The sequence below is a fragment of the Mauremys reevesii genome, unplaced genomic scaffold, assembly GCF_016161935.1.
Source record: "Mauremys reevesii isolate NIE-2019 unplaced genomic scaffold, ASM1616193v1 Contig82, whole genome shotgun sequence".
Taxonomy (NCBI): Eukaryota; Metazoa; Chordata; order Testudines; family Geoemydidae; genus Mauremys; species Mauremys reevesii.
In genome coordinates, this window is record NW_024100898.1 from 20,001 (window position 1) to 45,341 (window position 25,341).

The 25,341-nt window shown below is 57.1% G+C and overlaps 3 protein-coding genes across 7 annotated transcripts in view; 1 reads left to right on the forward strand and 2 right to left on the reverse strand.

The window, feature by feature from the left end:
- Positions 1-9,647, reverse strand: part of KIFC1 (kinesin family member C1) — a 10,846-nt gene extending 1,199 nt beyond the window's left edge. For both annotated transcript variants that reach the window (XM_039519056.1, XM_039519055.1), the window contains exons 1-13: positions 9,552-9,647; positions 9,234-9,372; positions 9,017-9,125; positions 7,860-7,913; positions 4,101-4,145; positions 3,794-3,989; positions 3,528-3,705; positions 2,520-2,687; positions 2,211-2,339; positions 864-980; positions 607-780; positions 317-484; positions 98-236 (exon numbers count right to left, since the gene is read on the reverse strand). In XM_039519056.1, coding sequence (XP_039374990.1) covers positions 98-236; positions 317-484; positions 607-780; positions 864-980; positions 2,211-2,339; positions 2,520-2,687; positions 3,528-3,705; positions 3,794-3,989; positions 4,101-4,145; positions 7,860-7,913; positions 9,017-9,125; positions 9,234-9,362 — 1,606 coding nt within the window. In that variant the 5' untranslated portion in view covers positions 9,363-9,372; positions 9,552-9,647. The remainder of the gene's footprint in view (positions 1-97; positions 237-316; positions 485-606; positions 781-863; positions 981-2,210; positions 2,340-2,519; positions 2,688-3,527; positions 3,706-3,793; positions 3,990-4,100; positions 4,146-7,859; positions 7,914-9,016; positions 9,126-9,233; positions 9,373-9,551) is intronic.
- Positions 9,648-12,725: 3,078 nt separating this feature from the next.
- Positions 12,726-23,940, forward strand: PHF1 (PHD finger protein 1). 3 transcript variants are annotated; one of them, XM_039519075.1, is made up of 15 exons: positions 12,726-13,483; positions 14,772-14,975; positions 15,057-15,138; positions 15,607-15,702; positions 15,787-15,896; positions 16,214-16,362; positions 17,772-17,867; positions 18,137-18,205; positions 18,286-18,409; positions 18,699-18,766; positions 20,015-20,149; positions 20,549-20,684; positions 20,775-20,878; positions 20,956-21,015; positions 23,807-23,940. In XM_039519075.1, the coding sequence occupies exons 2-15, from the start codon at positions 14,787-14,789 to the stop codon at positions 23,808-23,810; spliced, it is 1,422 nt and encodes a 473-aa protein (XP_039375009.1). In that variant the 5' UTR covers positions 12,726-13,483; positions 14,772-14,786; the 3' UTR covers positions 23,811-23,940. The 3 variants fall into 3 exon arrangements, 2 of the variants coding, with proteins under 2 accessions (XP_039375009.1, XP_039375008.1); XM_039519074.1 differs by lacking the exon at positions 23,807-23,940 and adding an exon at positions 21,458-22,444 and having other exon boundaries at positions 12,729-13,483; XR_005592426.1 differs by lacking the exon at positions 23,807-23,940 and having other exon boundaries at positions 12,729-13,483; positions 20,560-20,684; positions 20,956-21,021.
- CUTA (cutA divalent cation tolerance homolog) lies at positions 22,648-24,477 on the reverse strand. 2 transcript variants are annotated; one of them, XM_039519077.1, is made up of 6 exons: positions 24,374-24,477; positions 23,771-23,919; positions 23,550-23,609; positions 23,350-23,395; positions 23,135-23,184; positions 22,648-22,897 (listed from the first exon to the last, which is right to left on the reverse strand). In XM_039519077.1, the coding sequence occupies exons 2-6, from the start codon at positions 23,896-23,898 to the stop codon at positions 22,798-22,800; spliced, it is 384 nt and encodes a 127-aa protein (XP_039375011.1). In that variant the 5' UTR covers positions 23,899-23,919; positions 24,374-24,477; the 3' UTR covers positions 22,648-22,797. The 2 variants fall into 2 exon arrangements, with proteins under 2 accessions (XP_039375011.1, XP_039375010.1); XM_039519076.1 differs by lacking the exon at positions 24,374-24,477 and adding an exon at positions 24,172-24,367.
- Between the last annotated feature and the right edge of the window lie 864 nt (positions 24,478-25,341).

The following is a 25,341-nucleotide window of genomic DNA, read 5'->3' on the forward strand; positions in this document are numbered from 1 at the left end:
GGCAGTCACACCACAGGTGGGCTTAGCGATCAATGCTCCCCCAGCCCTGACTTCTAGTTATTCTCTGGCAGCCCCAGCCACCACCTGCCACACTCACAGACACTGTGCAGGTCCCGGCTCCGGTTCCAGCCCTCAATGCGCAGCTGGAAAAGGCTGTGGCTGCGAGAGGAGCGGTCGTTCAGAGCCGTCTTCGCCACAGAGCGGTTGGCCTTGGCCGTTTGCAGTAGCTTCAGCACCTGGGGAATGCAGGGTGTGTTGGTGAGGTCAGTACAGCTCCTAAGCCCACCGGCTCCAGCACACCCACATCTCAGCTCACCTCATCCTCGGAGTCCACAGGCACATAGCGCAGGTTGGGAACATGCAGCTCCTCACTGCTCTGGCTGACCCGCTTGATCTCCAGTTCGGCACCCCGCTCTGGCCGCCCCACAAGCAGGTCCCGCAGCGACTCATTGTAGATCTCCAGGAAGTTGGCCGTGAAACGGTACTGAGGTGTGTGTGGGAGACAGAAACAACGTCAGAAACATGAGATTGTGGGGGGACCAGGTATGCTACCAGAGCCACAGGGTTGGGGGCAGGCATGAAGGGCAGAGTGGGATGCTCACTCACCTGCCAGCCCTTGGGTTCCAGTTCCCGTGCCCCCTGGAAGACCTGCCGCACTGCCCGAGGAATCATGCCCATAGTCTCGGGACTCATGTCGTCTGGCCCCTCCATGGTATAGGTCTTACCACTGCCTGTCTGCCCATAGGCAAAGATGCATACATGGTACCCATCCAGAGCGGACTGCAGGGAGGGAGGAGGAAGTGGTCACTATGGAGGTAACCCCCAGATTCCCAATCCCCCAAGTTCTGTGCCCCACTCTGTACCTGCACCAACAGCGCAATCTCTTCAAACACCTCCTCCTGGGAGCAGGCAGGAGAGAACACCCGGTCAAAGCTGAAATCGTATTTCACATCACCCTTGCGATCACGCCCAACGTGGGACTTGGGGGAGAGACAGACATGTGGGTCAGACTATAGGACTCATTCCCAGGACCCCAGGCCTAGGCTGGGGGAATTGACAGCCACCTCTGTGCCTCTGATAGGAAGTCCCCAGAGTGGGAATGAGAAGCAGTGATTGCAGAGGGTTCTTTAAGACAAGAGGTGGCCATGAGGACCTGCAGAGGAGCCAAGCCAGACAGGGTGAAGGGGCGGCTCAATGGCAGGTGAGATTCAACACTGGTGAGTGCAAGCTGCTAATGAAACTACTTGGTTGCTCGTCTGAGTTTGAGATTAACAAACCCTTCAGAGAAGGCCCCAGGTTTCTAACATGCTGCCAGGAAGTTGCAGGGGCAGGGGATGAGGTTAATTGCCTCATTGCAGCATCTGTGGCTGTTACTGGACACAGTACAGATCTGGCAGCCACACTTCAAAAGGATGACAAACTGGGAAAGGTTCAGAGAAAAGCTACAAGATTTGAAGGCTGGAAAACCTGCCTCAGTAAGAGACTGAAGGAGCTCCCTCTATTCAGCTTATTAAAGGGAAGGCTCAGAGGAGACTTGATCATGGTCTCCACTTACATATATGGACAAATTTGAGAGCAGAAGGCTCTAAGCTACCAGACAGAGGCAGAAGGAGAAACCAGTGACTGGGAGCTGAAGCCACACAAATTCAGGCTACAGATAAGATGCAAGTTGTTAACAGGCCACAGGAAGCACTGCCCCAAGGGCATTGCAGCAGGAACTCTGTCACTGGGAGTCTCATGCATGAATGTCTGTGCACCATCTACACTACAATTCACCCTCCTTCACATGTTCATGCGCACAGATCTATAGCCTGCTGCTCAGAAAAATGCTAGCCCCTGGAGGTGTGAGAAGGCTGGTCTCAAGGCAACAGGCCCAGCTGGGCTGTGAGGTGCTAGCAAGGTTTCCAAGGCTCCAAGCACAGGAGCCCTACATTTAAGCAGCAGCAAGTCAGAAACAGAGTCAGCCACTCCTTGGCTTGGGGCTGAGGTGGCTGACTTGGAATCCCTGCAGGGGGAATTGCCCAAGGCTAGTGCCTGTGTAGTGTGCAAGTTGTAGATTGCACCAGCATTCTCCAACTTAACCACACTAATGCCATGTCCAAACAGTGACTGCCCTGAATGGCCCTGAATATCAGCCAATGCACAGCCAGAGGGCTGCCTATGGCCCATCACAAACACAGAGCTAGCGGTGCCTCAGTCCCTGGACTCACCTCCTCCACTTTGGAGAGCACCAGGGCCTTGTTGTCCTGCAGGGGGAAGTGCAGGTGCTCCAGTCCCTTCTGTCTCTCCTTCTCCCAGGCTAGCAGGGGGCGCACACGGCAGAACACACGGATGTTACCCTGGGGACAGGAGATGTGTCAGTCCAGTGCGGGGAAGGCTGTCCCCAGCTCCCACCTGCTGTCCCTCCCAATCCCATCTTCTAGCCCTCACCCCCAACCCCCTGCCTGGTGTCCTGCCTTAATTCCCAGCCCCACCCCCTCCACACCCCAAGGTGGGGCAGAATGAGAGTCTCCTGTCACCTTGAGCTCCTGCACCAGGTTGTGCAGCCTCCTCCTCTCCATCTCCAGGTGGTGCAACCGCTCCTCCTGCTGGGTCATAACCTGCAGCTGGGCTGCCACCTGGCCTCTCAACTCCTTGTTCTCACATTCCCTCTGGGCCAGGCCCTCCTCTGCCAGCTTTAGCTTCACCTGGAGCAGGACCGGGAGTTAGGGGTTACTGCTAGAGACTTGCTTGGAGTTCTCGGGATACCACAATACACCCCCCACCCCAGGCCCCCACCAGGAGAGACAATAGACCATGTCACACGCCATGGGTCAAGCCAGCGCATGTGACTCCCAGCTGCTGACAGACTTGCTAGACATGGAATGTAGCTGATAACCTGGTCAAAGCAAAGCTGTTGTGGGAAATGCATGCGATGGTGCAGAAAGCAGTGCTTGTTTGCAGTGCAAGTGAATCAAAGAGGCCCAACATTAGGGCCAGGATTTTAAAAGGGAGTTGGGTGCCTGAACACTGGGGAAAGGTTCCTTTGAAACACCCTGCAAGGACAGCAGTCGCTTTACGGAGGTGCAGCACTCTCAGCAAGGCAATAACTAAAGCAGAACAGTCAGACACAGGAGTAAGTCCTGAAAGCAAAGTGGGGTTGTGACATTGGCAATAGGGGAATTTCCAGGAGACTGCAGCAGAGCACAGTGTTGTCCCAGCAAGTCTATGTAAAGCCTTCATAAGGTTGAGCTGTTGCTATAGGAAACAAAGCTTGTGTCTAGTAGGTGCAGATTGAACCCATGCATGTAAGCGGCGGCAGCAGCTGTTGCGTAAGGCTTGGTTCCTCTCAGTTCAGCATGCAGATGACCCAATGGGTACATAACCTGTCTACTGAACAGGAATCTGACAGGGCACAGCTGGGTTAAGGGTACAGCATGTTATGGGAGACCCTAGCACAGGCGACACATGACCTGGATCAGCCCAGCTCTGGCTCCAGTGAGGGAGGTTAACATCACATCTCCCCTTTTCCCAGGATCAAGACCCACCTCTCTGGTCTCCAGCAGGGATGACAGGTCCTGCTTGATCCCCTCTAGCTGCCCAATGGTCCTGCTGTGGCTGGTGACCTGCTCCTCCAGCTGCTGCTTCAGGTCTGACAGCTCCATCACCTCGTGGAGCCTCTGCTGTGCCTGCTCCTGGCAAGTGTGCAGCGCGGAGCTCAGTGTGCTACAGAAGTAGGGGCAGGGTGAGATAGGGCAGGAGTCATTCCCCCCAAACCAGAACGACTAGGATCCCTCCCCCTCAGCCCTCTCACCTGACCTGGCTGCTCAGTTCCCGGTTCTGAACCACCTGCTCCTGCAGCTGCCTCTTGAGCTGCTGATTCTCCCCATCCAGTCTCTGCACCTTGTCCTTGTAGCTGCTCACCTTGGTCCGCATATCATTCAACTGGCCCTTCAGGTCCCAGGCCGCCCGCTTTTTCCCATCGTTCCCTGCAGCTAGGGCAGGGGCTGCTGTGGTGAGAAAGGGGGAGGCAGGTGAGACTGGATCCAGCAGGGCTATCCCTCTCCCCATCTCTGGCTTCACCCCTTCTTGACACCAAGCCCCTCCTGCTGCCGCCTTACCCATCTTTGGAGCTGCTGCCACAGGCACCGGCCTACTGACGACATCTGCAGAGGGAAAGGGGAGAACATGTGTCATGGAACTACAGGCCCATGCTCTTGAACAGTCCCTGGGAGGATCCCTTCAGTGTGTCAGCCTCCTTAGGGTCTCTCACTCACTAGGGTAGGCCTCTTGACTTCACTGACTCCTGGACCAAAACCTCAGAGCCTTCAGCATCCCTCCTTCACACTGTGAGCGCCCCATACCGACTCCACCTGAGTTGGACACCCAGGGAAGACTTGCACCCCCAGCTCCCTTGATCTAAGATGATTCTCAACCAGCATTGTAAAAGCAGAAAGGTTTATTAGATGTCTGGAACACAGCGTAGCAAGTCTTTAGTTAACACAGGCAACGGAAAGTTACAGCCAGGTGGATCTGGATCCGTTCAGAGCCATCTAACTCCTCTTTAATCCCAGTCCAGAAACTTCTTTCCTGCCTCCAGCAGCCCACACTTAACAACCCCACCTGGCCGCTCCCTAGTCCTTTGTCCGCCAGCTGGCTTCCTAAGGAGGGTGGGCCATCCATGGTTGTTTGTTGCTAGGTGCCAATAACTGGAGTGGCCATTGTCTTCTGAGACTCTCCATGGGCATGGGGCCCCAGCCAGCTAGGCGTTGGTCCCGCCTGTATATCTGGATCACAGCAAAGAGTAAACAATCTTTCTTTCTCCCCGACCCTCCTGACCTTGTTAATTACACACCACATAGGGGAAACTGAGGCACACACAATATTCATCCAAAATATTATGACTAATTCCCACTCCTTCACAACAAATCATGGAGTGAAGCAGTTGTGAGTGGCTATGAGAGGAAACAGCTGACTAGAGGAGCAGACTTGGAAACTATGAGCAAGGAATATGCATGCTGTTTGGAAGTGCTGTGTGCAAGGAAACAGGACACACTGAACATTTTTGTAAACTAGGGGGTCTTCACTTCATAGCTCTTGTATGCTGAGGTCTGGCATGCCCCAGGCATCCTTGCATCTTTCTGTTCGCCCTCCCTGTGTGCTACCCTCCCCCATCCTCTTCTTTTCAGAACTCCATGCAAACTCACAGGGTTATATGTGCCCCCTTCCCACTATTATCACAAGGGTTGTGTGCCTCCCATTTCTGGATGTCACCCCCCCATTCTCACCCCCACAGCAAGGGCTCTGTTTGCCTATTCTCCCTCCATTGCAATGGCTCTGTAGGTGTCCCCAATCCCCTCTTTCCCCATGCCAGAAGCTGTGTGCACTCCATGACAAAACAGGAATTTTCTGTAATATTTTTATGATTCTTATGTGCCTCAGTTTATTTCTGTACTTTACATTGCTAGCCAGCAGGTGCAAAATAATTCAAGAGCTGCTCTTGGGGCATAGCAGGAGATGGGAGGTGCTGTGTCTTGTCACTGGCTGGTGTGGAACAGATGAGTGTTAAAGGACTGGCTGGAACTGACCATACCACTGAAGGATGAGCCAAAACAATGGGAGCCCCAAGGACAGAACATAGCACTTGACAAATTGACAATTTAGTCACTGAAACCATTCAGTAGCTGACTCTCTGCCACCACCTCTCAGGCAGCCACAGGGTCTGGGCTATACTCCAGCCTGAAACCAGTCCCTTGGGAGTACCCCTTTAGTGTGCTAGGCCCCAAGGACCCACATCCTTCTACAGGGACAGGCCATAGCCTCCAAGAATCCAAAACAGGGGACTTGTCTACACTTAAAATGCTGCAGCTGAGCCCGTGTAGTGCTTCGTGACAGGAGAGGTTCTCTCCTTACTGTAGGTATGCCACACGCTGAGAGGTAGTAGCTATATCAACGGGAGCCTAGAGTCGGCTCTCATCAAAGTCAACTTGGCTGTCTCTCTGTCCCTAGTCCCAGCTGAAAGCTGCACAGTTTCTTCCAACAGCCAACTCCTATGCCCAAGACATCGACCCATGCTGAGATCACATATTCGGTCTGCTGGAGAATCCAGTGGATAAGTGTCAGTTGTTCGGTTCCTGGGGGTCCCAGTGTCTTGGCACATCCACCATTGATATGGATTGGGTTTAACCAGTCCAGTGGGAAACCAAGGCATACAGAGGAATCAAAAATATCACAGAAAATGGCCACTTCATTGTCAGTCTTCTGTCCATCTGGGAGATACTCAGGGTGTAAGTTATTGGGAGTAGGACCAGAGATGAGCTGGAGTATCACTAGGCGGGAAGGGGTTCATGGGTGCTCACTGTGACGCTGTATAAAATCTGGGGAACACTTTAGGATACTATTAATGCAATTTTACACTATTGGTAATGAGTTATGGCAGATATGCCATGCAAGATATCTGCAAAAATGTTATGATTTGCCAGATATGATAATCTTGTTTATATGTTTGTATCACCTTTTGTATTAGGAGTTACAGATACATATGTATGTCTGTATTTTAAACTTGGGCTATGCTTCTGAGTGACACCCCGAGACAGTTTGGAATCAGCATGACGGCCCATTAATGACCATCTGCTATACAACTGACCCATTGAGAGAAGGCAGAGGATACACCTTCCGACTCAGCAAGGCATGCGCAGGCATGTCCATGGACAGAAAAGGCTTCCAAGCCATGTGCTAGGCAGCTTGTGTTTGAAACAATGGACGCACAGGCCCCATGACAAAATACTACAAAAGACAGCTGCATCTTCTCCATTTTGTCTTCAATCCTGCTTTTCACTTCTGGAGGAACTTTGCTACAAACCGAAGCTCTGAATAAAGGACCGAATGACCCATCCAAGCTGTGGATGTATTCCAGAGGGACTTTCAAGCCAGCAAACTCACCAATACTGCTAGGAACCTGATAGATGAACTTTAAAGTCTTTGTACCTAAGTGACTGCTTTACGATCTCCCTTCTTGTTCTGTTTCTTTATAATAAACCTTTAGTTTTAGACACTAAAGGATTGGCTGACAGCATAGTATTTTGGGTAAGATCCAATCCCATACTACCCTGGTGATGTGGCTGACCCTTTGGGGTCAGAAGAACACTTTGTATATGTGAGTATATACAACTTCTGACTGTACTGGACCTAGGTGCTGATTGGGAGCCAGAGAACTGGAATGCAATAAGGGGGCTGTGTGATTCCCCTTTTTTTGTTTTATTTTTTGCTTCTTGATAACCGAGGGAGCAGCAGCAGAGTTTGTGACTGCTTGGGGAGTGTAACTTCAGTGTTACCCACCAGTCTTGGGAGTGTCTGAGCTCCCTTTTGCAGCCTGCCCTTGGCATTTCCAGTGAGGGCTGCACCAGCCACCATGAGTCACACCCACAACCAGCAGTTTGATCTGTAGGCAATTCCAGAGGTGCTAGAGGATGTGGCTGTGCCAAAACAATGGCAGGGACTCCATGGGGCCTATACCCCACCCCCCACTTTCAGTTTTCTGGTTCCCCCAAAGTCACTAGGGTTCTGACCCCTGTTGCCTTGAACATTCCCCCAATTTTTGGAACAGATCAACTGTGGCATTCAGGAGTATTGTATTTGACAGAAAAATGCAGTTGAGCTGAGCGTAAGGCTCATGTCTCCCTTTGGGCCCTCTTCATGGGAGCTTAGGCCTAGGGCTTCCAGTTGACAGAGGGTGCTCTGCTCATTAAGAACTATTACCCACCAACAGTCTTCCCAGGACTGGGTCCCACAGAGCTCTGGATGACAGTGCTGGGTTTGGCAAGTGGCACCAGGTCACAAGGAGCCTCCCCTCAGAGTAAAAGCCCCAGTCTCACAAATACCTGCAACTGAGGCTGCTGGGATGGTCAGTTCTGGTCGAAGTGAAGCCCGACGGCCTGTGGTGGACATGAAGCATCATCATTAGCAGGACCCCTGGTGTCAGCTCCCTGTTCTCATGAACACAAGGGGTCCTGCTGTAGAGAAATCTCTGTATTAACTATCTCTATAAATCTTTATGACATTGCATTGTGTTATTTTGTATTAAGTATCTTTCTATATTAAGTATCTTTATGACATTGCATCTTGCATGTTATTTTGTATTTCATATGACTTGGCATTGTGCCTCTATTTTCATACAACTTTGTATTAGATCCCTATATAGAAAATTGGTAGGAAACTTTGTATAAAATGTTATAGCCCCTAAGAATAGTACAGTTAAAGTAAAAGAAACATGTGCCTTTTTGCTAGAAGTAGAATAAGATCTTCCCCCCACTCTGTAATCAATTGCCCTATTGACTGAATGAGGTGTGAATGAGTGAGGCTTGGAAGACACCCACCTCCAGACAGCGACAACAGTTGCAGAGGGAATGGGAGCCAGAGCAAAGGACAATACAACTTGTCAAGTGGGCCCAACAAAGAAGCGCAGACATATTGACGGCCTCAGGGATTAGAAGCCAGCACCTTCTTTAGATAACACCCTCTTTGAGCAGCATTGGGACAACACCCAGAGAAAAGCAGCACAAAGACCAACGGACACAGACCAATGGACACAGACGCAGATTTTGAATCTGGTCTAGATTTGCATAAGAGGGAAGCTGCTATAAATGTGAGGTGTCTTGCAGAAGGACCCCGGGTCTCGTCTTGTCACCATCGGAGCATCGATCCGGATCGGCAGAAGCCCGGCTCCACCCCTCCCCCATCTAACTCACCTGGCCAGTGCAGTTAAGGGGAGCAACTAGTTGGTAACAACAGCAAGACAGAGTGTGTTTGTGTCTGTGTGAATGCATGACTGTGAGATATATCTCATATGCATATCATAGAGTATTAATTAATACCTGTATTACTAATAAATGTGGCGTTTTGCCTTAATCCCCCTGAAAAGATCCTGTATAGTACTTTGAGTACAACACTGCTAATGATGATGTTTGCCTGCAGGATGATGCATCCTGCAGGCAAACATACCCCCCATTCCCAGCACACATCCTTCCCAAGAGCTCACCTGCTCTTTGAGTCCTAGGTACTGCAGCTGCTGCCGAAGCCTTGGAACAAGTGGCGGCAATGGAGGCTGCCACCCTCCTGGTTGGTACAGGGAGCCTTCGGGCACGTTTCTAGTGGGAGGGGAAGAGAGGAGACAGTTAGTGGGAGCAGAGCCCTGGAGAACAGGAAAATGAAGTGGGTCAAGAAACCACCTTTCACATCTGCCTGCTGCATCTCACCTGTTCGGTTGGAGGCTGATTCTCATCACTAGGTCCTCGCTTGGCCCTCAAGCCAGGCACAGGCAGCTGGGAAAGGGCCTTCCCTATAAGTGGCACCTGCCATCCATCAGCATTCCCCTTCTGCTCCATGTGGGGACCTCTGGGAAGGAGTAAGGGGACTTGATCAGTCACAAGTTATACAGACACCCCAATGCCTGTGCATGCACCCAGAGCAGGGTGAGCACCTCCCATACATGCCCCATCGCACCCCAGCCCCTGCCATGGTGAGACCCTCTGGAGGGGCAGGATCTGGTTGGTGCCCATGAGTGGATGGCTCACCTGAGACCAAGCAAACTCCTTCCACACAGGGAGGCCGAAGCCAATGGGAGCAGATTCAGCGCCTGTGCACAAGTCACACTCCTCCCAGTCTGGGAAGTGAACCTGTGGGGAAAAGGGGAGACTGGCAGGTGAATGCTAGGGGTGGGGAGAGATGGGAAACAGGAACTTCCCCAACCCCACCCATCTGCATCGCAAGGCCCTACCTCTGCCACCCAGCCCAACCAAACAGCTGCATCCCATGGCGCTACCTCTGCGCCCCCCGACCCCCAGCCCAACATCTTCACCCCACGGCGCTGCCTCTCCGCCCCCCACAGCCCAACATCTGCACCCCACAGCGCTGCCTCTCTGTCCGCCCCCCACAGCCCAACATCTTCACCCCACGGCGCTGCCTCTCCGCCCCCCACAGCCCAACATCTGCACCCCACAATGCTGCCTCTGTCTTACATCGGCACCCCACAGCGCTGCCTCCCTGTCCTCCCCCCCACCCAACATCTGCACCCCACAATGCTGCCTCTCTGTCCTCCCCCCGCCCAACATCTGCACCCCACAGCGCTGCCTCTCTGTCCTCCCCCCCGCCCAACATCTGCACCCCACGGCGCTGCCTCTCGGTCCTCCCCACCCCTAGCCCAACAACTTCACCCCACGGCGCTGCCTCTCTGTCCCCCCCAGCCCAACATCTTCACCCCACAGCGCTGCCTCTCGGTCCTCCCACCCCCAGGCCAACATCTGCACCCCACGGCGCTGCCTCTCTGTCCTCCCCCACAGCCCAACATCTGCACCCCAAAGCGCTGCCTCTCGGTCCTCCCCGCCCAACATCTGCACCCCACGGCGCTGCCTCTCGGTCCTCCCCACCCCTAGCCCAACATCTGCACCCCACGGCGCTGCCTCTCCGCCTCCCCAGCCCAACATCTGCACCCCACGGCGCTGCCTCTCGGTCCTCCCCACCCCAGCCCAACATCTGCACCCACAGCGCTGCCTCTCTGTCCTCCCCACCCAACATCTGCACCCCACGGCGCTGCCTCTCCGCCCTCCCCAGCCCTAGCCCAACATCTGCACCCCACGGCGCTGCCTCTCCGCCCTCCCCAGCCCAACATCTGCACCCCACGGCGCTGCCTCTCCGCCCTCCCCAGCCCAACATCTGCACCCCACGGCGCTGCCTCTCGGTCCTCCCCACCCCAGCCCAACATCTGCACCCCACGGCGCTGCCTCCGCCTCCCCAGCCCAACATCTGCAGGCCACGGCGCTGGCTCTCCGCCCTCCCCCCAGCCCATCATCTGCACCCCTCGGCGCTGCCTCTCCGCGCTCCGCCCAGCCCTAGCCCAACATCTGCACCCCACGGCGCTGCCTCTCCGCCCTCCCCCCAGCCCAACATCTGCTCCCCACGGCGCTGCCTCTCGGTCCTCCCCACCCCCACCCCAACATCTGCACCCCACAGCGCTGCCTCTCCGCCCTCCCACACCCAACATCTGCACCACGGCGCTGCCTCTCCGCCCTCCCCCCAGCCCAACATCTGCACCCCACGGCGCTGCCTCTCTGTCCTCCCAGCCCAACATCTGCACCCCACGGCGCTGCCTCTCCGCCCTCCCCCCCGCCCAACATCTGCACCCCACGGCGCTGCCTCTCCGCCCACCCCCCAGCCCCACATCTGCACCCCACGGCGCTGCCTCTCTGTCCTCCCCAGCCCAACATCTGCACCCCACGGCGCTGCCTCTCCGCCCTCCCCCCAGCCCAACCCCCACGCGGTGCTTCAGGAACAACCCGACCTGACCGCCCCAGGGCCTCCCCCGGGAGTCCAGCCCGCGCGCCGCCGCCCCACCGGGAAGGGGGGGGGAAGGGGACAGTCCGGGCCCCGCGCGCCTCTCACCAGCTATCGCCTCGGCCGCGCTAGTTTAACTCTTCTAAGCCGCCTCCGACTCCTTGCGTCATTCGAATTCAAACCGCCCCCACTGAGCCGCCGCCCATTGGCTGCCGCGCGTCCGCGCTCAGCCAATTGGCTGGTCGCTTCCTTACGGCCCCGTCCTCTTCGAGATCCAACCAATCTGCTGTTTTCACCTTCTCGATTGGCCGGCTCCTCCCGAGCCCCGACCAATCGGCGGCCTCCTCTTACCAACAACCCACACGTGACCCAGTGGAGCTGCCGCTGTGGCCGCGCGCTGCAAGGACCGAGGCTAGTAGAAGGCACGCGCCAACCGGCCAACGGCAGCCTGGGGGCGGGGCTAGGGGAGGGGCAGAAGTAGGTTTTAGGGCCTTGGGCTGAGGGGAGAGAAATGAGTCTGGGTGACGGGGCAGTGGGGGAGGGGCATGAGTCTGGGTATTAGGAGTAGGAGTCTGGGTGACAGGGGCAGGAGTAGGGGTAATGGGGCAGTGGGAGCGGGGCAGGTGTCTGGGTGACTGGGGCAGTTGCGGAGAGGGGCAGGACTGGGGTAGTGGGGAGGGCAGGAGTCTGGGTGACAGGGGCAGTTGAGGGAGGGGCAGGACTGGGGTAGTGGGGAGGGGCAGGACTCTGGGTGACAGGGGCAGTTGAGAGGAGGGGCTGGAGTTGGGGGAGGGGCAGGAGTCGGTGACAGGGGCAGTTGAGAGGAGGGGCAGGAGTAGGGGTAATGGGGCAGTGGGGGAGGGGCAGGAGTCTGGGTGACAGGGGCAGTTGAGGGGAGGGGCAGGAGTAGGGGCAATGGGGCAGTGGGGGAGGGGCAGGAGTCTGGGTGACAGGGGCAGTTGAGGGGAGGCAGGAGTAGGGGTGACAGGGCAGTTGAGGAGGGGCAGGAGTCTGGGGGCCTGGGGCAGGTGTAGGGGTAACGGGCGCAGTACGGGAGGGGCAGAAGTAGGGCTGATGGGGAAGAGGGAAGGGGCAGGAGTAGGGGTAACGGGGCAGTGGGGGAGGGCCAGGAGTCTGGGTGACAGGGGCAGTTGAGGGGAGGGGCAGGAGTAGGGGTAATGGGGGCAGTGAGGGAGGGGCAGAAGTAGGGCTGATGGGGAAAAGGGAAGGGGCAGGAGTAGGGGGGAGGGGCAGGAGAAGGGCTGACAGGGCAGGGGGAGGGGCAGGAGTAGGAATGAAAGGGGCAATGGGGGAGGGGTAAGAATAGTAATGACAGGGTGGGGGGAGAAGGGTAGGGGTGAAAGAGGCAGTCAAAGGGAGGGGCAGGAGTACGGCTGACAGGATGGGAGGAGCAAGGGGCATTGGAAAGTAATGTGGAGGAGGCAGAAGGGGAGAAGTAGAGGGTGGGGCTGGGGGTGCAGGAGTGACAGAGGAGAGGGTGGATCCAAGAAGGAAGGAGCCTGGAGAAGGGAAAGAGGCAGCTGGAGGGCAGTTAGCAGCAGGGCAGAGGGTTGCTGACGGGGATGACAGAGCAGGGAACAGGATGCACAGAGTTATGGAGAGGGGCAGAATGGGATCATTGGCGGGGGCAGTGGGGAGGGAGGAGACAGGAGTGACCCCAGAGCTGGTTCAGAAGGAGATGTGGGGCCTTTCCCGCTCTGATCCAGGGTTGGGACTGGCTGGCTCAGGGCCTGGCCCCTCTAGGTGGAGCTGGACATGATCCCACCCTGGCTGGCGCAGGGAATTGGGATCATAAGAGGTGGAGGATCCCCCCCACCATAGCTGTCTAGTGCTGTGCTCCGCTGTCAGTGCAGATCCGGAGGAGGGGGGGTCCTGAGGGGGGTGCCGAGGGCCTGCTCTGCAGGCAGCGCCAGGAGGGGGGTGTTAGGGGGGGTCCCTTCCCCCAGCGTCTCTCCGCATCCCCCCTCGTTCCTCCCTGCTCTGGCGGCTGCTGCTGCTGCGTCACTGGGCTCAGCTCTAGGATGGAGCCGCAGAGGGGCCTGCTCTTTAGCCCCTGAGGGCCGGGGCAGCCTCCTCAGCCCTGAGAAGCCCCCCCTCCCCAGACTGGGGAGGGGAGAGAGCCGGCCCTCACCCTCACAGGAGACTCGGAGACCTGGTAAGGGCAGGAGAGGCTGAGGGAGGGAGCACCCCCTCCCCCATGCAGGGGAGAGAGATGGGCTGCCCAGCTACAGAGAGCCCCTCCATCCTCCCCCCAAAAGGAGACACCCCCAAATCAGACTTGCTTCGTGCCACATCTGAGAGCTCCCACAACTGAGATACCCTCAGTCTGAGCGAAACCAGATCCCAGACCCACCCCAGAGGGCCCTCCTGAATCTGAGGCACCTCCAGATCCCAGACTCACCTCAGAGAAGGCCCCCTAATCTGAGACACTCCAGAGAGGGGCCCCAAATCCAGGACACCCTCAGATCCCAGGGGCCCCTGAATCAGAGACTGCCCCAGAACCATCCCTGAGAGGGCCCCCAGATCCACCCCAAATCTAAGCCCCCCACTGAGACCCCCCAAATCCAAGATTTTTTTACCTCCCAGAGAGGGTCTCCTGAATCCAAGACACCCCCAAGGTCACAGAGAGCCCCCCACATTTGGAACACCCCAAATGTCAGATCCTCCTGAGAGACCCCTCCCAAATTAAGACACCCTCAGATCCCAGACCCCCAAGACAGTGCCCCCTGAACCTGGGACACCCCCAGACTCCCCAAAGATGCCCCCAAATTTAAGACACCCCCAGATCCCAGACATCCCCAGAGAGGCCCTCCTGAATCTGGGACACTCCCAGATTCTAGATCCCCCAGAGAGGGTACCCCAAATCCAAGACATCCATGGATCACAGACCCCCTGAAAGTGGCCCCCTACCTCCAAGACATTCTTGGATCCCAGACACTTCAGTGTGGACCTCCTGAATTTCAGAACCTCAAGACTGGGCTCCTCAGATCTGAGAAACTGTCAGATCCCTGAGCAGATCCCCTGAATCTGACACATTCCCCAGATCCCAGACCCTCCCAAAGAGGACAACCCAGGATCCCAGTCACCAGAGTGTTCGGTCTACCAGATCTGAGATACCACAGAGAGGGCCCCCTGAATTTGGGACACCCCAGATCAGGTCCCTTAGGTCTGAGACACCCCTAGAGAATCCCTCCCTAGTTTTGATGTCCCTCCAAGAAATGACCCCTGGTTCTGAGACATTCTTCACTCTGGAAGACCCCTAATAAATGGTACCCCAAATCCAAGGCTAGCTCCCCAGATCTATGACCCTCCTCTCACACAGAATATGCCCCCTTGCTATGTAAAGGAACCCCACAGGAGTGGATGCAGTTGCTGGGAATGAAGAATCCTGGGTTCTGTCCTGAGCTCTGGCAGGTGACTGACCATCTCCCCTCACATGGCAGATTGGTCACAATGTGATGGCGAGCGAGCCACCTGCTCAGACTTCCCGGGTGACACGCACAAGCTCCCGCCTGACCTCCGGCCCCTGGAAACGCCCGGCAGCCCCGGTCCCTTCTGTGGCTCCCAGCCGGCCCCGCTTCTGGGAGGGGCAGGATGTGCTGGCCCGCTGGACCGATGGCCTGCTCTATCTGGGTACCATCAAGAAGGTGAGTGAAGCCCCCACGCACACACTAGGGCCGCCTCCTCTGACTGTCCCTGCACTCACTCACCCCTCTCTCCTCTGGCAGGTGGATGCTTCACGGCAGGTTTGCCTGGTGCAGTTTGAGGACAATTCCCAGTTCCTGGTGCTCTGGAAGGACATTAACCCTGGTGAGCACTGGAGTCCTGATGTTGTCTCGCTCTCAGCCCATAGCCCCAGCTCCGCCACCATGCCCCTCACTCCAAGCCCACAGTCCCATGACTCCCACCCCCCACAGCTCTGCCAGTGCCCCATAGTCTTGACCCACAGCCCTCTCAGGTCTGCTGATGCCTCCTATTCCCAACCCATTGCCCCTCCTCTTACTACCGCAGCCCTGGGCTCCCTCCACACACAGCTCTACCGGTACTTCTCAATCCTGATTCACACCCTCCTTCTGTCCTAGGCCTGGGCTTCCCACCCACAGCTTTGCCAGTGCCCCTCACTCACAGCCCACAGACCCTGCTATCCCAGCCGTATGCTTTCTCCATATGCACAGCTCTGCTGGTGCCCCTCAGTCCTGACCTGCAGCCCCCTGCTATCCCAGTCTTGGGCTGCGCCCAGCAAGGCATTAATTGGACAGGTTCCATTCTCTCCCACAGCTGCCGTGCCCGGAGAGGAGCAGATCTGCTGTGTGTGTTACTCGGAGTCCGTGAGCCCAGAGAACCAGTTGGTGCGGTGTGAGAAATGTGGGCACAGTAAGTGGTGCTCCCCTCCTCTGCCATCCCCTGGCCATTTTGGGACCCGCTTTCTCCTCTCTCACCAGCTTTCATCCCTTGCAGCCTACCACCAGGAGTGTCACCTGCCCAGAGTGCTGGATGCGAGCAGCGATGGGGCTGGGGTGCTTGGTGCATGGATGTGCCGGCAGTGTGTCTTCGCTGTGGCCACCAAGGTGAACATGGGGCTGGCAGCTGTGGGAGGCCAGACATCATCCCCTTGTGTCCCCAGTGATGCCTTTGATAAAAAGGGGGTGGGGCATCCTGATTCCCATTGTCCCCCGCAGAGCAAGTGCCCCCCCAGCTCCCGCCCCTCCCCCCTCCAGCAGGTTAGCCTCTCTAATTCCCATCCCCTTATGAGTCCCCTTCCCCCCAGCAGGTGCATCCCTCTGATTCAAGCCCCCCCGTGCCATTCCTGTCCTTCTGTGGATGGATCTGTTTGTTTTGTGTCCAGCCTGTCTCACACACCCTCTCTCTGTTCTCTCATTGGCAGAGGGGTGGTGCACTCAAGAAAGGCCCCTATGCCAAGGCCATGTTGAGCATGAAGCTGGTGCTGCCCTATCAGCTCAAGGCTCTGGAGTGGGATCCAGCACACCTGACCAATCGGCAGCAGTGTTACTGCTACTGTGGAGGCCCTGGAGAGTAAGTTCCCCTTCTGGTCCTGCAGATTCCTGAGGTCAGCACTTGCCCTTGCATCTGCTTCTTTGTGACGAAGAGCAGGAATCAGGAATGTTCCTGCTCCTGCCAAAGTGGGTGTCTTGAGCAGCAGGATTTCAGATCTAGATTGCAACTAGGCCCCTCAATTTGGATCCTGATAGAGCAGGTAACACCTATCCACTGCTTCTGCCCGAAAGGGGTTTCTAACTTTAGAGAGAAATTATCAGGAGTCTTATCTAGCTCCAGCAAGATGATTTGGATTTCTAGAGCTAGCTTTGGACTGGGAGGAGGTTCTGGAGTTGGAAGAGGTTTCTAGAGCAGGCTTCACACAGGGAGGTCAATTTCGAGAGCAGGTGTTGGAGCCAGAGATTTCTAGAGCAAGCTCAGAACAGGGAGTGTGGTTTCTAGAAGTGGTCTTGTGGCTGAATGAGCGGTGGAGCTGCAGGTTTTTGCCTGGAGCTGGAGCACAGCTCCAAAGCCCTGCCAAAAACCTACCTTCTAGTCCAGAAACCCCATCTCATCAAGCCTAGAAAAATCCCTCTCTCTTGGTGGAAGTTGCTGTAGAAACCTGCACCCTCCAGCACACAACTCACTGCAGAAAGTCCATGGTGGAGTGGGGGGTTCTATAATAACTAAATATGGGAGGAACTTTTTTCTATGACCAGTTCTGGTTTGAGAGGATGGTTCTGAAGTGAGCTCTGAACTAGTGGGTTTCTAGATTGGGTTCTGAAGTTAGATACAGTTTCTAGGAAAGAGTCTGGAGTGCTTTCTGGAATTGGATTTTTCTGGCATGGGAGTAGCACAGTATTTATAAAGTCAGGTCAGGTTTTTACAGGTCCCTGAAGCAGCTTGTGTTGGGGTAGGCTCTTTTCTTGAGCCAGGCTGGGTGTTCCTAGAGCAGGATGATCTTTGTAAAACAAATTCCCCAAACAGCTTCCAGCATGAGATTATTCCAGTACAAGTTCCAGATTGAGTGGCTGTAGACTGGGATGAAGTTTCTGCAGTGAGTTGTGTGCTGGAGGGGACAGGTTTCTACAGCAGCTTCCACCAAGAGAGAGAGATTTTTCTAGGCTTGATGAGATGGGGTTTCTGGACTAGAAGGTAGGTTTTTGGCAGGGCTTTGGAGCTGTGCTCCAGCTCCGCTCCAGCTCCAGGCAAAAACCTGCAGCTCCACTGCTCCGGAGCTGCTCCAGCTCTGGGCTCTGCTCCAAAGCCCTGGTTTCTGGAGCTGCTCATGGGGTGGAGAGGAGTGCATTTCTAGAAGTGGGTGGTGCCTGGAGTGGATCAGCAAATGCCCCAGGTGAACTCCTTTCTCTCTCCAGTTGGGAGGGTGCTGGGCCCCTGGCAGGCTGCCCCTCAGTCATGTGCTCACTTAGCCTCCCTCTCTCCCCCAGGTGGAACCTGAAGATGTTGCAGTGCTGCAGCTGTGCCCAGTGGTTCCATGAGGCATGTACCCAGTGTCTGAGCAAGCCACTGCTTTATGGAGACAGGTGAGGGGGCATGGAAGAACTCAAGGTGGAGGGCTGAAATCCACTCTGCCCCTTGTGGAAACAGGTGAGGGGATATGCAGGGACTGGGGAGGGAAGTGAAATCCACCCCACTACCCTGTGGACATAGGTGAGTGAACAAGAGGGGAGATTCAGGGGTGGGGAGGCGAGATCCTCTCACTCCTCTACGCAGACAGGTGAGGGCACATGCGGGGAGAGGTCCCTGAGATCCAGGATTAATTCCCCCCTCACATACCTCGGGTCTCTTCCAGATTTTATGTCTTTGAGTGCTGTGTCTGCACTGGGGGCCCTGAGAGTGTACGGAGACTTCCCCTGAGATGGTGAGTCTGGTTTTCCCCCTCCCCATCTCCAGTACATGTCCTCACCATGCCAGAATTGACCCTCCCCGCTCTCCTCACAGGGTGGACGTGGCCCATCTCATTCTCTATCATCTTAGCATCTGCTGCAAAAAGAAATACTTTGACTTTGAGCGGGAGATTCTGCCATTTGCCAGCGAGAACTGGGACAACCTGCTGCTGGGAGAGGTGGGCTGTGTGGGAAGGGGGCTGCAGGGAAAGTGGACTGTGAGGGGTGGGGGGAAGGAAACGGCTACAAGGAGCAGGGGGAAGTGGTGGGGACAGGGCTGAGGGAGAGAGGTGAGCAAGGAGTGGGGGAGAGAGGGAGGTTGGGGACCTGGGTAAGAGGTACCCGGTGGGAGGGACTCCAAGGGCTGGCTGGGCGGATATGCTGTGGGGGCAGATGGAGGAGGCAATGGAGGGTCTCTGGACCATGGCCCTCCCTGATCCCTCATCCATTCTCATTTGGTCCTTGCAGCTCTCGGATACACCCAAGAGGGATCGGTACAGCCAATTGCTGAGTGCCCTGAGCAGCCACAAAGACAGGTGGGAGGAGCTTTTGTAACATTCTGCTCTGCCTATGTGGCCCCTGCTTCCACATGCCTGCCATGCACCGCCACTGCCTTTCACTCACCTGGAACCACACTGGCAGGGCCGGCTTTAGGCCAATTCCACCAAATTGGGCCCCGTGCCCAGTGAGAATCCCTTCCCTGGCTAGAGGCGCCTTTTCAATTTTTACTCACCTGGCAGCACTCCGGGTCTTCGGCAGCACTTCGGCGGTGGGTCCTTCGCTTGTTCTGGGTCTTCGGCGGCAGATCCTTCAGTGCCGCCGAAGATCTGGAGCGAGTGAAGGACCCGCCGCGGAAGTGACCTGCTGAAGACTCGGAGCACCGCCCGGTGAGTACAAGCCCCACGTGTTTTTTTTAACGTGTCTTTTTTTTTTTTGTCTTCCCTGCCGGGGCCCCGTCGAAACTGTTCGAATTGGGCCCCACACTTTCTAAAGCCGGCCCTGCACACTGGCCCTCACGTGCTGCCACGTCCTTGCACCCACGCTGAATCACACTGCCCCGGCACACTCTGCCATGCCCTGGCATCTACCTGGACCCACGGCAGCACTTGCATGTGCTGCCACTCCCTTGCACCATCACTGAATCGCGCACCTCCTCGCACGCTCCACTATGCTGGCCATCACATGCTCTGCCATTAGGGTGACCAGACAGCAAGTGTGAAAAATAGGGACAGGGGGTGTGTGTTGGGGGGGGAGGGTAATAGGAGCCTATATAAGAAAAAGACCCCCAAATCGGGACTGTCCCTATAAAATCAGGACATCTGGTCACCCTATCTGCCATGTCCCTGCACCCACACAGCATCACGTTACCCCCTTACACGCTGCACCATGCTGGCCCACGCATGCTCTGCCACTACCTCCCACTCACCTGGAACCATGCCAGCTCTCGCATGTGCTGCTACTCCCTTGCACCCTCACTGAATAGCACTGCCCCCTCACACACACACTGGCCTTCACATGCTCCACCATGTCCTCACACCCACTCCCAGTTGCACCAGCCCTTGCATGCCCCTCCGCACTCTTCCACCCACCTGGAACCATGCTAGCCCATGCACACACTGCCACGTCCTCACACCCACCTGTTACTGCACCTGTCTTCACGGGCTCTCACAGCACACCCACTCAGTCATCCAGGCTCTTGCACACCCCTGCATTGCCACTACTGATGCTTTTGCCTGGGAGCTGTTTGCCCTGCAGGTCTGAGTCTGGTCTCCCTTCTTCTCCAGGTTTATTTCAGGGAAGGAGATCAAGAAGCGGAAGGGTCTCTTTGGGCTCCACATACGAGTGCCACCTCCTGCACCTCAGTGCCCTGGGGGCCATGATGGCTCCACGGCTCAGCAGCCCCCCCTTACTGACAGCAGGTGAGCAGCCTCAGCTGCCCCAACTCCTCCTGCCCCACACATTCAACCACCATTGCAGGGCTCTAGCAGGGGGTTAGGGGGCAGTATAGGGGTGGAGAGACAGGGGAGAGGGTATGGTGGGTGGGAGTGCAGGGACACCACTGAGGTGATGTGATGGGGGACTGAGGGAGAGGACATTGGGAGCTCCCTCCCCGCGTTCCCCCTGGGGAAGTTCTGTGGGGCCCAGGTTAGGTCCGCAGCAGCAGATACAGTATTGTCAGGAGGGGGCACAGGGCCTGGGCAGGTCTCTGTACCTTGCTTCCCCGTTCCTATCGGGGTCACTGACCCAGCCCCCTTGGGCTCCCAGTGGAGCAGGCGCGGCCCCCTGCGTGCTGTGCAGATAAGGAGGGTCTCTTACAGCTTCCTTTCAGGGCAGGGCAGCAGTGGGGCAGGGCGCCGGAGGCCACGGAGGCGCAAAGTCCCCCCGGAACCCACAGATACCATGGAGCTGAGGAGCAGCAGGGAGAAGTGGCAGCTGGACAGAGCCCTCACCCAGGTACACCACAGCCTCCCGCATTGCCCCAGGAACCGCCCCCGGGCTTTGGGGACCCTCCCTGGGCACCCCACTGATTGTCCATCCCTGCAGGAGGTGGTGGAGACCCCAGTCAGTGCTAGCCAGACATACTGTGGCTACAGCGGCACCTCCAGCACCTACAACTTCCGCCGCACTGACGCCCGCTGCCTGGAGAGGTGAGGAGGGACCGGCAGGGTGGGGGTGCCACCCTGTCCAGCCCTCCATTCACCCCATTTCTCATTCTCGCCCACAGTGCTCCCATCAGGATGTTTGCCTCCTTCCACCCATCTGCCAACACTGCCCGGACCCTGAGGTGAGGGGAGGCAGGGACAGGGGCAGCTCCCAGGGCATTACCTTCTCCGGAGCCTCTGCTGCAGTGGGGTGTGCTTTCAGGAGAGCAGCCTCTCTCCTAGAGGCAGCTCAGAGGCCAGTTTCTAGGGCAGGTCCCCAAGGGATGGTATCTACTCCAGAGCAAGGAATGGGGCAGTCTAGAACAAGTGTTGAGTGCTCTATGGCACAGATTGGGTTGTTAAGTGGTTCTAGAGCAGGCTGAGGGCAGAGAGGGACCATTCTAGAATTGATTATGGCTGGGTAGAAAGGGGTTCTAAAACTGATTCGGGCCAGGATGGGGAAAGCTCCACCCAGGTTAGTGCTTTGCAGGTACTTTCTGGAGCAGGCCCTGGGCTGGGACTGGAGGGGGGGGGGGGGAAGCATTTCATGGTGCAGGCTCCCCTGATCCACCTTGTTTTATACAGGAGCACCACTGCCAGCCCAGACTCCCGCGAAGCACCTGTGCCAGAGAGCGAGAGCCCTGAGCATCCCCCTGCCCACACTCCACTGCCCCATGCAAACTACCCAGCCCCCACCACCAAGCACCAGCCAGAGCCCCTGGCCTCCCCTGCCTCCTCCAGCACTCTGTGCCCAGGCCCTGCCCCCACCAGCAGTAGCTACTTTGGAGCCATGGGGCGCCTGGCTCGTGGGGAGGCTGTCCGCATCCTGGCCCGCAGGGTCACCCTCGATGGCACTGTCCAATACCTGGTGGAATGGGGTGGAGGGGGCATGTTCTGAGTGGGAGGGGAAGTGCCAGAGACAGCCCCTCTATTGGGGCTGCAGAGAGTTGTTGGCCTTCTTCTCTTCCCTCCCCCCACTGAGCAGAGTGCAACTCCCAGGAGCCCCCAGGTCAGAGTGCAGTGTCAGGCCTCTCTCCTGGGGAAGTGATGGGTTTGTCCCTCTCTGACAGCAGTGGGGATTGCAGTGTAGTGGGTGGGGGGGCTCTCACCCTCAGCTTGGATATAAGGCAGGAACTGCTTAGTCCTGCTCAAAGAAGGGCCCTAGGATGGATGGGGGCGGGGGGGGGCATTCCCTGCTCCCACCAGGCAAATGCTTCATTGTATTCAAAGGGTTTATTTTCTTGTTGCATTTTTATTATTCTGTAAAAATTCTATTTAAAGAAGTGCGATGGGGGGAAGGACAGAGCTTGGGGCACCCTGCCACAGTGGGGCTGTCCAAGGCAGAATGGGGGCACAGGAATAGGAGGTGACAGCTCCCCACAGCCTGGGAGGAGAGGGGTGCCCCAGCACAGTCATCCATCCTGCTTGTAATCTGCTGTACAGATGGCATATGTTCCCCTCCCCACAGGCCAGCTGTGCCCTCTCCCCCATCCCTGTGTGCTGATGCTGTTGTCACCACCACCATTCTGACTGTACAAACTGACACCTGCAATAAAGAGCTTGCTGCAGCCAGACTAAGCCTGGTCATTGGAGGGAAGGCACCACAGGCTGCTGTGTCACAGGAAGGGCTAAAACCCAGGAGGCCAGCCTCAACCCCCATGACTCCATGCTTCCCCCTCAGAGCCAGAAAGGGAACCCAGGAGTCCTGGCTCCCAGGCAATATCTCATCTCCCCAGTACACCAGGGCTGTGTGTGCTGTGAATGAGGAGCCAACCTTGGTGCGTTGGGGGCAGTTTATTGGCTGCAGGTCCATCCCCCCCAAAAAAATTCCATGGGGGTGAGTCCTTTTCCTGTGGTGTCTCAGGACAAGGGGAATTAAGGCAGGGTAGGGTCAGACTGTCCCCTGCTGTGGGGTAGGGGGGGTCTCACTCTGGCACAGTCTCCCCAACCCACTGCAGATATGGTGCGTTTCCCTGCTGGATGGGCAGCGCAATCACCTCTGCTACTTCGTATGGGTGCACCGACCTGTAGGGAGATGGGGGAAGTCAGAGGGGGTGGAGCAGGCAAGGATTCCCCAGGGACTCACCACTCTGCCCCTGCCACACACACACCCCTCATGTCCTCCCCCTCCAGCAATCCTCCTGCCACACTCTCTCAGCCTTCTCTCAAGAGACTCCACCCCCCCACCCCAGAAATTCCCTAGGCCCATCCCCACCAGCAGGCTCCCACAGGGTGGAGGAGACAGAATGACAATGGACTGACCGGACAAAGTCGGTCAGCGCTGGGATCTGGGAACTCCGGGTTTTGATGATCTGGGGAGAGAGAGATGGTGAAAGGTGGGGGGGGGTTCCATTGGCTGCTCCCCCCACACACACACACGCAGGGCAGACCCCAGGGTTCTAGAGCCTCCCCACTGCCTACATAGGCAGGGGATTTATGCCCCACCCCACAGCGACCCTCCCCACATGGCCCCTCACCAGCAGCACCTCCCTGTCCTCTTCGATCTTCCCCTTCCACTCGTATCTGAAAGAAACCAACAGGGGGAGCTGGTGAGAGGGATACACAAAGAAAGCCTGCCCCAGTCAGGGAGGCCAGGCCACTCCCCCAACTCCTCCCGTCCCAATTCCAAGCCCAATGCAGTGACCATAGAGCCCAGGAACTTGGCTCCTGCACTCACATGGATGTGATCTGAGGCACGATGTTGACACAGGCAGCCAGGTGCTTCTCTACCATCGCCCTGCTCAGGACAAAAATACTGTCAGTGTCCTTCATGCTCAAAAGTCCCCCACTCCCCTCCCAGAGTTGGGATAGAACCCAGGAGTCCTGGCTCCCAGCCCCTGCTCTAACCCACTAGCCCCCCACTTCCCTCCTAGAACTGGGGATAGAGCCCAGCTCCACCTTGCAATCTCCTTGCCCACTTTCTCATTGGGGCAGGTGACGAAGGCAGCTGACAGGCTCCCTGGGGTATAGGCTTCAGCCGCCATGGAGAAGAAACGCTGATACACGGTTCGGAGCAGTGAGACCATCAACAGGGACAGCAACAGCACCTGCGGCCAAGAGACAGTGAGAGTAAGGGCCAGACCTGGGGGACGGCAGGGACTGGGGTGGGCCTCGCTAGGGGAACCCTCCCCTCGCAGTCAGTGCTGGCCCCAGGTTAGCACTAGGAGGTGTGCTGTGCTGTACTGCATCGCCATTGTAATCAGCCGCTGAACAACTCCCCCCCCAAGAGGCGGCTGCATCTCAGCGCTGGGCCAGGCGTAGCCCCACAGGGGGCCAGCAGTAGTCAGGCTTTTACTCACGCAGCAGGCAGCTTTCATCAGCGCGTGTCGCTGCCACCGTCCTGCGGGACTCAGCTCAGGGGACTGGGACCAGCCGCAAGGGCAAACAGCCAACTGAGCCGGCTCCCCTAGGGCCAGGCCTGCCTGCGAGGGGCGAGCAGCCCCTGCAAGGCCTGGGACAGCGAAGCACTGCGCGGGCACGAACACACGCTGCAGCTCCTACCTGCCCGCGGCTCTGCTGCTGCAATCTGCACTGGACCCGCCCCTCCCCCTTCACGTGACCCAGGACAGCTGCATGCTGCTGCCTAAACCCCGCCCCTGGAGTCACGGGACTATGTTCCGCCCCCCTCCCCATGTGCCTCCCGTCTCCTATATCATCAGGGAGGACCTGTCCTTGGGTGAGGTCTTTCAATCCTGACTGCAGCCTCCTGTTCCCCCAGCCCTGGGGTTCCCTCCTGCCACAGCTCTGCCAGTGCCCCTCAGTCCCAGCTGCAGCCCCGGGGTCCCTCCTGCCACAGCTCTGCCAGTAACCCTCACTCCCAAGCCACAGCCCCCTGCTACTGAGTCCTGGTTGTCCCACACACACACACACACAGCTTTGCCAGTGCCCCTCAATCCAGACTGCAGCCCCCTACTACCCAGTCCTGCCCCCCCCAGCTCTGCCAGTGCCCCTCAATCTGGACACGCAACAGTGCCCCTCAATCCCTAATCAAATAGTTTTGCCTCTCAGTTCCAGGGGCTGGATGCTTAAGTGAGCAGGGAACTCCCAGCTTGGCCATTGCTAAGTGGCGGGAGAGCAGTGACCCAGGTCCAGCTGCTGCTCTACTTGTCCTGGATCCAAGCCCACCCTACTCTATCCATCCCACTAGATCCCACTCCACTCCTCAAACTGGGACAGAATCCAGGTTCCTGACCCCATCCCCTCGCTATAATGCTACTTCCCCTGACACCACATCCAGCACCCCAGCCCTGGGAAGTTCTGATCCCTGCCCTCACACCAGATCTAGCACCCCCACCCCCTCAGCACGCCAGAGATGCACACTGACAGTGCTCCAGCTCCCCTTGATAGGGGTCCAAGCTGTGACATTTTGGGGAGTACCTGTGGCAGGGTAAGCTCATCCCCATAGCATCTCCTTATGGGGCACCAGGCCCATCCCACAGGTTTGGGGTTAACAGTGCCCAGGGTCTGCC